At 38.9% G+C, this 11,963-nt stretch overlaps 1 protein-coding gene across 2 annotated transcripts in view; it reads left to right on the top strand.

The window, feature by feature from the left end:
* Window positions 1-1,605: 1,605 nt before the first annotated feature.
* The window catches only part of BNC2 (basonuclin zinc finger protein 2), a 391,851-nt gene continuing 381,493 nt past the window's right edge, over window positions 1,606-11,963 (top strand). Inside the window, exons 1-2 of one of the 2 annotated variants that reach the window (XM_084629724.1) lie at window positions 1,621-1,732; window positions 1,918-1,972. In XM_084629724.1, the coding sequence (XP_084485850.1) occupies window positions 1,722-1,732; window positions 1,918-1,972 (66 nt within the window). In that variant the 5' untranslated portion in view covers window positions 1,621-1,721. Of the gene's footprint in view, window positions 1,733-1,917; window positions 1,973-11,963 lie in introns of both variants that reach the window. The other variant, XM_084629725.1, reaches the window with a different exon arrangement.

The following is an 11,963-nucleotide window of genomic DNA, read 5'->3' as shown; positions in this document are numbered from 1 at the left end:
ATGCATAGATCTGATTACTCTTCCCACACTGGAGATGGGCACAGAAAGTGGGGGGGGGGGAGAAAGAACGGTGATGCTTTTACTATATTTGAAAGAAACAAAATATTATTTTTTAAAGAGAAGCAAGGAGCTTTCATTTTGTTATCTGGACTATTTGGGAGGGGAAGGGTAGCTATTTAAGTAGACAACAGATGTGGTTACTACTACCCCTGGATAGACAAACGAACTTTTTAGACTTTAGTCATCCTCTCCCTTTTCCAATTACTCATGTGGATTTACATATCTGCCAACATTTCAGATCCATAAATAAGGCCACTAGAGGGAAAAGTTTTAAATCCTTTGATGCACACTGGGCTAATAGAAGACTGCGGAGGAAAAGGGGACATTCAGCATATAGGAACAGGCATAAAATTGGTGCCATTTCGTCTCCTGGGTTGGAGGAGCTGAAAGTTTGCTCAACCGTGATAAATCAGTGCAACTGGCTGTGTTGTTCCCACATGTTAAATTATGTCCTGGCTGATGGCGATGATGAGTGTGTGTGGCTTGGAAAGGGTGTGGATGTTGTTGCATGTGCCTTAAAAATGTATGCTCCCAGCTGCAGTTGTGCGCCGGGGCGCTGAAGCTAGTGTTTTTTCTGTGTCTCCAGGGCAGGGTTTAGCGCGGCTGGCTCCGTGTCACACACAGATGTGACTCTTGTCTTCCCCCGGCAAACGTACAACCGGGACGGCTCCCGCCTCCCCCCCTCAAAAAAAAAAAAAAAGCCTTAAAAAAAAAAAAAAGTCTCCAGCTCCCACACCCAGCAGCGGCAGAGCCCCGGGAGCTGATGGACCTGGTTGGGGGGGCGCAGGAAATCGGGACCACGAGCAAAAACTTCAGCGCTGCCTAACTTTTCTCTTCCCTTTTAACGCGCTTCCCGGGGACTTTCTCCCATTTTCCTTCGGGTTGCGTCTGCTTTTTTTTTTTCTTTTCTTCTCCCCCCCCCCCTTTTCCCTTCCCTCTCGCTCTCCAGCGGCGGCTGGACGCCTGCAGCTGATAAGGAAGAGGAGAAGCAGCCGCAGGAGAGCTCGCCGCCGCGGCGAGGGGGAACCGGCCAGAGGGGGAAGAGAGCCCGAGCCCGAGCACACGCGCGGCGAGGTCGGCTCGCAATAAAGCTCGCCGCGGCTGCTCGGCTTTTTTGACAGCTGGGCTCGAGGGGCCTCGGTGGGACACCTCTCTCCCACCCCCCACCCCCGCCCGGGTTTGCACTTGCCCCCCCGCCCCTGCCCCAAGAGCCATGCAAAGCGGCTGAGGGTTAAAGGGGAGCAAGGAAGCAACATAGTCCTTTCCGATCCCCTGGCAAATCCTCCCTCCCCTTCCAGCCAAACAACCCAACAACAACAAACCAACCTGTGGAGGCTTCAGACCCAAACCTGGGTCCCTTCCGCCCCCACAGCAGCTCGCTGTTGAAAGGTCTGTCTCGCTGCTGCTGAAGTTTTGGGGGCTGAAGGTTTGAAGAGCTCGAGAGACTCTCTTCCCCCCCCCTCCCCCGTTTTTTTGTTTTTTTGTTTTTAGTTCAAATCACCTGAAGGCTTGAGAGTGAGCTGGAGTGGGGGTGGGGTGGGGGGCAGAGAAAGAGGAAAACCGAGGCGAGCAGAGAGAGCCCAGAGGCAGAAGGAAGGGGCTGGTGCAGGCACGGCTGCTGAGAGGAGATCAAAAGACAGGGGGTGCACTTGACAACCAGCATGCAGAGATGGTAAGAAGTTTCCAACAGCTTTTCGGTTTCATTCTAGCCTTTACTTTTTATTTTGTTGTTAATACATTGTGCAGTAACCAAAACAGCCCGGCTCGGGAGCGTGTTCCAACAAACAGCTGGGGGCGGAGGGGGGGGGAAACATGTGCTACGTTGAAATAATGATTTAAGTTCTCCCAAACTTTCAGGCAGTTTGGGATGGGATGGCCACAGGATTTTGCTGCTACTTTCCTTCCACCAAAGGTGAGGGGATAATGTTTTGTGTGGTTTTTTTTTTTTTCAAAAGTTTCCGGGGTGGGGGGGGAGATTGAATTAGACGGACTGTGGGGTGAGCTTCTTTTGGAAACCACCCTCTGCTTGGAAATGAGTAACGTTTGCACACCACGTAAAGGTCACCTTTGAAAGTGGGAGAAGAGGGGATGGGGGTGGGGGGCGAGGGTGAGAGAGAAACAGCGCCTGAGGCAGGGAGACAGAAGTGTAAATCCACCTCCCATCAGTAACTCTTTCTTCTCTTTTGCTTGTGCATGTGCTTGCAGTTTACACCTTTCCCATCAGCAGTTGTGCCCAGAACTTGTAGGGAAATATTGATGTGCTCACTGGAAGAGGGAAAACAGCTTTCAGAGCATGTTTGCCGGCTCTCCTGTGAGCAGATGAAACGAGGCCAGTTCTTTTACACCAGGATTTTAGGAAACAGGTTTTTTGTTTTAATTAAAAACATATTTACATTAAAAATAAAAACCGAGATGACTCAGGATCTCAATTTGTTGAAGTCCTCTCGCCTGGGCTGTGGTGTGAGGATACCTTTACAGCTGCAAGGAACAAGCACGTTTTAGGAAGCAAATGTATATGAAGCTTGACAGTGATATTTCTTGGGTTAAAAAGTATAGTTCGTTCAGCTAGTGAGGAGCAGGGACCAGCCCATATTGAATAAAGTGGTGTGTTGCTTGACCACTCCCATGCTTTTAGTAAGCTTCCACAGTAAATTGCTATTGTTTACCCACACTTGGGGATTGGATGTACTGTGGAGATGGGATAGTATCTATAAAAAGGGGGGTGGGGAGGAGAGGAATGAGACAGAGGGTTAGTATTTTTTCCATTCCTTCCTTAATGTGGCATGTCTTATTTCAGTGATGAAAGCCACAATTCTTGGAGTGTAGGAAATGCCACTGTTAAATGCAGGCAACAACAAAACCCCACCGAAAACCAGGCTGGGGAGGGGAAAAAAGCGGCATGTGCCCAGGACTGGTTACAGCAACAGGGACAGAAATTAAAGTGGTTTTGAAAGCAGCATGCAAATTATGATGATTCCCATTTACCCCAGAGTCAAGCTGTTGTAAAATTGATGCACAAAAGACATGTAATAATCTGGCGTACTCAGGATTAAAGTGGCAGAGTGTCTTTTTTGTTGCTGTTGTTCAACCAACAGTTAAAATGTCTTTTAAGTAAGCAGTCAAAGCAAAATATTACATGTTTCTCCTTTAAACTTGTGTGTCCTTCAGACATGGAAGCTAATTAAATGTTCGAAGACAGGAGAGGACTTTATTTTTCATTATAGTATCTTCCATATACCATCTATATTATCGCTCATCTCGTAGTCAGGAATTACTTTTAAAATAGGGTAAGCATTTTTTGTTAGTAATTATTGAGTTCATTTCAGACAATAATATTTAATAAGCCTGATCAGCAGATACTGCTTAAGAATACCAAGTCCCTGAAAAAGTATGTGTAACTTTCCTTTCCCTTAAAAATTGGAGAAATCTTCAGTCTTATATTTAATGAGGTATAAGTCCTCGGTGTTACACTAGTTTCATTTTAAGCTGTCCAGCATTAATGAACCTTCTAGCTGTATGTATGTTCTGCTTTAAATTCCTGAAAAGCATGAGATTTAAAAATCAGATCACTAGATCTTTTGCAAGTTATTTATTTGGTAATTTTACATGATTCAGATGCAGGATAATATGAATGTTAACTTTTGTACTTATTTGCTATGAGAGAAGTTAGAAACTGCTTTTCAGACCCCAAAATATGAACTGTTCTGTATGCACAATGCTTAAACACAAAACAGAAGGGTTCTGGTTTAGTCTATTAGTTTTAAAAAAAATTGTTAAAATATTTTAGGTGGACAAATCTAGGAGATGTATGTGTTTGTTCACACTGTTTGAGGTTTTTATACTTGAAGTGTATGTGACAGATGGAGATATGCGATTACATATAACAGAAGCAGTAAAGGAACAGACAAAAGCAGAGCTGACTATTTCTGTATTAAAATGTAAGTGCTACAGTTTGACTTTTCAAATGAGTTTTTGCGTTCAGTGCTTTACATAACATTTTGTCCTAATCTTGCTTGCTGTCAGGGATGTTTCATGGTTGTGCAATTGCTGCAGTCAAGAATGCCAATTTGCATTCCAGGAGTGTCATTTGATTACTTTTATCTGCACAGCTCCAAGACTGGCCCAGACCTCTCATTTCATCTTGCCATGTCACGAGTCAATGCTGTGTCGTCTTTTCAAAAATCTGCCTGATTTAGACAAGAAAGAAAAGTACTTTCATGTTGCAGCCGCACTCCCCTGCTAACTTGTCAGCAGCAGGATGTGATTCGCTTGGGCCCAGAAGAATGGTACAGAGATGAGGGTTAGGCGGTTCAATAAGCCCGTGGACAGGTAGTGTGTGACATCCCAAGAGAGCTTAAGTTAATGAAGAACAGGTCTGCTTAGTTCTCCACACTCTGACCTCGTGCTGTCCCCACAGTTTTCTCATTTGATCTTTCCCAGCAAATTGATCTTTTCTTGTATTTTCTTGCCTTCCAAGTTAGTCCTTATGGGACTGAAATTAGCAGAGCAACTTAAGTTGGATAATACAGCTGTTCAGAAAAGAAGAAATTGGACACGAGCTCAGAAGGGGGAAGGGGAAGAAAGCTATTCTTTTTGTTGTTGTTACTGAGAATTTTTTTTATTTTATTTTAAAGGACTTCAAAATAGGCAGTAGCTTGGAAGTTCACTTTTTTTTTCATTTTAATCTTTCTGGATGGTCTTTTTGCACGTTTGTTTTTTCTAAGCGTACATATTTGAGACAAATAACTTAGCAGTATATAGTACACGTTTGTTTTAGTATTTGTCAGCTGAACTTGTTAGAAATGATTTGCTAGTCTATAATGAGGCTTTTACAGTTACAGTGAGACATGCTAAATATCAATTGCACATGCACTACATTATTTATAGTCTGCCAAATAAGTATAGTTCCATAGTATCCAATACTGAAATGCAGAAGAGATTAAACAATAAAAGCCATTACAAATGCTATATGTAAATATTGTGGTAGGTGAAAATATAGTTTGCAAGTTAGCACCCACATTAATAGTTTTCTGGAATACAAGCTCATGGAAACAATATTGTTTTTGAATTAAGGTACACTATGTTTAAAAACTGGGGTCTAAAATAGGGGGTATAGTATTACTTTGTCTAAGTATCTTTGTTTTATTTTTTCACTGCATGTAATGGTTGAAATGTATTTTAATACATACATGACTAACTTGTCACATAGAGTGTAAGGTTTCAGGTTAGAATTTTTTAAGTTGGAAGTGATGAAGAGATTCTTTAGTTTGCTGCATAATAATAAGTAATATTTAACTTTCTGGGTTTCATAGCAGATGTTCTCATTTATCATCCACATCTTTGCAAGATGTAGTATTGAAAACATTGCTGAATAAAAACAAAAACACTTATCTAAGGGAAATGCTGCACGCTCTCTCTCTGTATTGCTTTTTAAAATGGAAAGGAAATGGAAAGGATCATTGGTTAGTTAAACTCCTCTCTGCAGAGCTACTGGGAGCCTCTTGATTTTATTAGATATGCCTAAGGTTTAAAAAAATGAAAACATACTCAGAAAAATTGAATGGTTATGAAAAGAAGTTAGTAATCATCATAGATCTAGTGTTTAGGCTTTGGGGATGACTTTATTGTGTTTTAGGTGTGATGTATGTGCATTTCAAGAGGATTTGCAGTTGACTCCTATAACTCTCAACAACTGGTTTTAATTTTCAGAAAATTAAATTGAAGTCCAACTAAAATGCATTTGAGACATTGAATTTATAAAACAAACTTCCATTTTTTTATTATTTTTATTATTATTTTAATTGAACGTGTCTTTGAAGAAGTCCCTTTCACACATTGGACACCGGCCTTCAAAAGTTATATTATTTTTGTTAAAGAACATTTACATAATGAAAATCCTCTTTATTTTCTGCAATACATGTTTATATGGTTCAGTTTGTGTTTGACTATAAAACTAGTAAAGTCAGTCACAGAAAAGACAAGTGTTACATGTAAAGATTCCTATATAATGTAGAGGGTACAATTAGGACAAAGGATTCTCTTTAAAAAATGGATAGGCTATGAAGGAATAAGTAACAGTTACTATTTTATTTAAATAAATGGTACTTAACAATTTAATTAAATATTTGTTTGTTTAATCTCACATTTTGTGTCTATCTCTTTCCACCTAATTTGTGACATGTTGACATTTAAAAATCCCATTGATCATAATTGCTGCATAATAGTCCTATGCTAGCTTTTATGAGCATTACTTTGAACAAACTTATTTACCATTTAAGTAAATGATATAATCCAGTGAGATAAACTGCCAGATTTGTCTCTTTATCTCTTGCACAGCACAGTAGCTCTCATTCTGTTGCTAGCTAGTAAAAGCTTTTATTTGTTGCTTATTAGAACCCTTAGTACACTCAGGAGTTCAGCTGTAATTTAATTTGGTTGTTCAAAGACGCTCTTCGGTTGTTTTAGAATGTTTTCATAGCACAGTTTTACCACACGTTATAAATATGTATGTTCTACTACAATACATAGGCAGACAGGGTTGCAGGTAAATCAAAGCTTTTTCATCTTTCACTGTTGAGTCTGTTTCTGGACTTTGTGCTTCTAGAATAACTTAAACTAAGTAATAAACCATGAATGCAGATAACTTCAGATTTGTTTTCTACTTATCACTGTAGACTGCTCTTTTTGTTTCTCTTTTTGCTCTTTTCAGTAACTTTCTGTAGAGTTAAAATGGTTTACCATTTTCTTAAACCTCTCTTGATAGAAAATAATCAAACCCAGAAGGGTTCTAAAAATAAGTAGATAATAAGCACCACAATCCTTTTTTAATGATGAAAAATAAAATATATGTAAAACTGATGAATAAATCACAAGCATAAGAAACTAAAATGCTGTAAACTATCTTCCGAGAAGTTTTGAAGTGCCCGTGATCTGATGCACCATTTGGAAGTTTAGCCACGTTTTTGCAACATATTACAATATTTTAGGCCAACAATTGTTCTGTGCTATAAAACCACATAAAGTAGTGCCTTCAGAATTCTTTGGCTACGAGGAAAACCTGCTGATAATGTAGGAGTACAGATTATGAACTGCTACAAGCCTTTAAGGATACTGAGTGTGTGTGTGACACCCATCATGCTGTCCAGTGAAATCATATTGAACCCATGTTGCAACTGTATCATATTTGTCAAATGTGGTGGTGTTTTGAAACGTGTGATTTGTGCGTCTTTAGTCCCTGCTTTTTTATGTTCAGTACAAAGATGTAACAACAGGCACAAAACATTTTTCCCTTATTGTGACCTTACATTTGCCAAAGTGCCCCATGCTGAAATTCCTTTTCAGTGTCTTTTTTTCTTCCAAAGCCAGACATGTACCCAGACACAAAAGCCTCTGTGTATAGCAAGCTGTTTTAAATATTGTGACTCGTCGATGTGCTGTCCTTTCTCTGCTTGAGCCAAGGATCTCTGCTCAGTGTCTGTGGATTACCAAGCCCCTTCTTTATTGTACCTCTTGTCAGCTATTCCTATTCATTTAACCTTTCATTAGTGTCTGTGCAGCTTCACTGTCTGGAAAGGCAAGGAAAAACCTAAAGGCCTACTGTCACAGTTATTAGATTTCTCGGTTACATCCCAGCAACCATAAAGGAGTAAGAGTCAACACTATTGTCATGCATGCTGCTGTCCTGGGGTGCAACTCTTCTATGCGTGTCAAGGACATGTGCCACATGTTGATAATGCATCCCAGGGATAAATGCACAACATGGGGGATAGACCAAGGCTGGAAGTAATGAGCTTTGTAGGAGTTATTGCAAAGACAAACAGTTTGTGCAGGAATTTTGCTTAAGAGGCCAAAGAGATGGACTTGCATTAAGTGTTGCCAAGGTTTGCCTGTGAGGTACTTGTCAATCATGTTAGTTTCATTTACAAGGGGGAAAATTAAATGTTTCTGCAACTGGGAAACGTATTGACTTTTTTTTAACCTGGCAGCCATGGAATATATTTCAAGTAGTTCTCCAAAACATACTGTACTTTGAATCATCTTTTTTGGCATGGATCAAAAATTGTCAACTCAGCCAATTAAAAATTTTCAAAACTGCAAGTAAGATCAGGTTAACAGAAAAATACTGATATGCATAAACAAAGGATCAAACTAATTCCCAGGTGGTAACTCTGTTGACTTAACTGGACTTGTCCTAGGGATGAATTTGACCAAGAATCTGAAGATGCACTTGGATAACTTCAACCACCACCCCTACCCCAAAGAGCAACATCAAGGGGCAGATTTTGCAGTCCGTGGGGCTGACTCTCTACTCATGTAACTCCACTGAAGGCAAATAGAATGTGATAAAGTGGGGAATCACTACTTTTGCCAACAAGATTGTAATTTACACCAAGAAAAAAAAGATGGATTTATTCCTCACTTCCCTCTCTACAGCACAATGTAGTAGTACTTTTATCACTCTTATCAAAATAGTTTAATACATGCCTCTATGGAAATATGACTTTCCTAAGAATATAGAGTTAAGCTTAAAGTGAACAGAATGTTGGGAATCATTCAGAAAGGGATAGGTAAGAAGACAGAAAATATCATGTTGCCTCTATATAAATCCATGGTACATCCACATCTTGAATACTACATGCAGATCTGGTCGCCCCATCTCAAAAAAGATATATTGGAATTGGAAAAGGTTCAGAAAAGGGCAACAAAAATTATTAGGGATATGGAATGGCTTCCATATGAGGATAGTTTAATAAGACTGGGACTTTTCAGCTTGGAAAAGACACAGCTAAAGATATGATAGAGGTCTATAAAATCATGATTGGTGTGGAGAAAGTAAATAAGGAAGTGTTATTTACTCCTTCTCATAACACAAGAATTAGGGGTCACCAAATGAAATTAATAGGCAGCAGGTTTAAAACAAATAAAAGGAAGTATTTCTTCACACAACGCACAGTCAACCTGTGGAACTCCTTGCTAGAGGATAGTGTGAAGGCCAAGACCATAACAGGGTTCAAAAAAGAACTAGATAAATTCATGGAGGATAGGTCCATCAATGGCTATTAGCCAGAATGGGTAGGAATGGTGTCCCTAGCCTCTGTTTGCCAGAAGCTGGGGATGACGGACAGGGGATGGATCACTTGATGATTACCTGTTCTGTTCATTCCCACTGGGGCACCTGGCTCTGGCCACTGTCGGAAGACAGGATACTGGGCTAGATGGACCTTTTGGTCTGACCCAGTAGAGCCATTCTTATGTTCTTAATTATATTTGAATAGAAACCATTAGTTTTGTATATATTCTAAGGTCCTACTCCAGATCATGTTTACACCAGGGTATATAAGTAGTAACACTAGTGAAATAAATATAACTACATCTTTGTGAGACTGCAGAAGAAAGTCTCTAGTCAGGCCATTAATGTTTTAAATATGGCACACTATGAAGACTTGTAAGATAACAAATATGAATGAGAAACTAAAGTTTGCGTAAGTTTAATCTTTTCTGAAGTTGTTTGTATTGAGTTCAAGTAATGTAAATAGCAAATACAAGTGCAAGTGGCCATCATTTTATTAACAGCAGTAGTAGTTGCTTCCCCCCACAACCCCAATTCTCACGTGGAAGAAATGAAGCATGGCTATACCATTTTGTTATAGTACAGAATATGGAAGGTAAAGTGACAGGAAACATATAATCTAGTAGTAAACTGTAGAAATAATTGCTTCAGAAGGAGACCATACGTTAGATGAAATTCGGTAGGCAGTACAGAAATCTTTTTAATGTTGTTGTTACACAGAAGTGGATGGCAGTTCTGCCACTGATGTTAAATACCAAACTCCCTTAAATTCTATTAGGCAGTTATATTTTTTGTGAGCAGGAATGGACAAACATTTAAATGGGATTAAAACTACAGAAGTGAATTGGAACAATTGTAGCATTGCCTACTTAGTTTTAAGCATTCTATCATTACAAGACTGATGTTAGTTTGTTTGAATCTAAAAGTTACTACATGGTTTCCAAATGAAAGATGAAAGGGCCAGTTAAGTATCTAATACATTTTCATGTTGAAATATAACATTTGACATTTGGAAGGGTGTGCTTAGCATGATGAACCCCTTTTTCCATACTCTAACTTATCCTGGTAATTTTTGTAATAAAAGTATCTTGAAATTGAGTTATAAGAATTGAGGAGCAAATAAAAGGTAAACTAATTTGGAGGTCCCTATTAGTGTCATTGGTGAACTAAAGGAAATATTTGTTTCCCTGGAAGCTTTCATTTTCTCTGTGTTCATGTTAATACATGTCTATATTTATTGCTTTCTGAATAATGACTTTTGTAGTTCTTTTGATAGACTGTTATTGCCTTAAGTACATTGACTTTGTGTGGCACTTTGCCAGTTTTGCTAGACAAAAGTTTCATTATTCATCTTGGTAAGTATTAGCAACCTCATGGTTGCTTTCATATCAAAAGGATTATGTTATATGCATATGTTTTTTGGGAAAATGACCATTTTTAAATATTTATATGTGGATGATTTACAAACACTTGTAGCTCATAGGATTACTTTGTTAGCTATTATATCCTACTAATCCAGCCAGCTGTATCAAATAATATGTTTCTCTTTCTGAATTAATCAATTTTATTCTTATATTTTATCTGTATTAATTCCTATGAATTTTAGGATGTGTTAAGCATATGATGTGTGTTTCCTAATAATTATACATAGAATAAGTTTTGCTGAAACGCAAGAAGCCTACCGGTTTGTAAGAGCCGTTAAGATCTGTTAAATAGCTAAAAGTTGAATCAGTTAAGAGTAAATCAGCATAAAAGCTGGTAACCATTGGCACAGATAAGAATGGTCCCTGAACTTTGGGGAACCAAAAGGAGGAACTGTACCCATCACTGAACAGGTTTATCCGGCGTCTACAACTGGTTGGTAACCTCCGGATACACCACAACTTGGAAGTCACCAAGAGAGCCTAGGCTGGCAGTTTTTGGAGTGAGATAATCATTATTAATATATAGAGAGTAAGTGTCATATCCACTTACCTATAGGATAAGGGTACCCATAAATTTCTTAGGGTACGAAAATAAGTTTTGGGTATAGTAGGTTGGGCCTGAATTACATAGCGTCAGGATCATATAGAAACCTTGTAAGGAAGAAGTCAGAAGCGCCTTTCTTGCTCCTTAAGCTTCTTTTTATTAGATGTCTTTTAGCTTTCTTCTAGTGCTCTTTTAGTCTTTAGCTCTTTCTTTTTTTTGTTCTCCTATATTCTACAGACTATCTTTTTATCCACCTATCATTCGATCTTCTATCAGGCTATCCGCTCAGCTTGTGTAGTATAGTATAACTACTCAACATTCCTAACTACTGGGGAAGCCAGAATCATCGTGTTATTGCATGCCGGGGTAAGGCTGGTCCTTCACTTCCTATTACCGGGTCCTCAAGGAAGGGTGTGAGTATGTTAAGTTAAGGCACTTATAATAGGAATGTTACCACCAGGAGTTTTAGAATTCTTTTACTGTTTTGCAGTTATAAGTTTCATAGCATTTATTATTCTTTTGTTAATCTCAATAAAGTTTTTGTCAATTTGGTATTGTCCTCAGTGTAAGTGTTTTTGCCAGCACCCCAAGAGTCCTCTCCCAATATAGAACTCTCTGAGTTCTTGTACCCTGTAGTCTGAATTGGACAAGAACCTGTAAATCTTCTGGTTGGATGCAGTCAGTGGTGAGCCATAGCTAACCCATCAAATTGTACTAATACAATTATGTAGTGCTGATGTCACTTACGTTTCTGAATGTCCATTGAAAAACTTTCCAGAGTGATATCTTGGAAAAAACTCTGCAAGAATGTTAAATTTTTCACTAAGAACTTGTCAGTCCTTTTGCTGAAAATAATAATGGTACT

This window comes from Lepidochelys olivacea (genome assembly GCF_965140295.1).
Source record: "Lepidochelys olivacea isolate rLepOli2 genome assembly, chromosome: 5".
In the NCBI taxonomy this organism is placed as follows: domain Eukaryota; kingdom Metazoa; phylum Chordata; order Testudines; family Cheloniidae; genus Lepidochelys; species Lepidochelys olivacea.
This window is presented reverse-complemented; position numbering and strand designations above follow the sequence as displayed.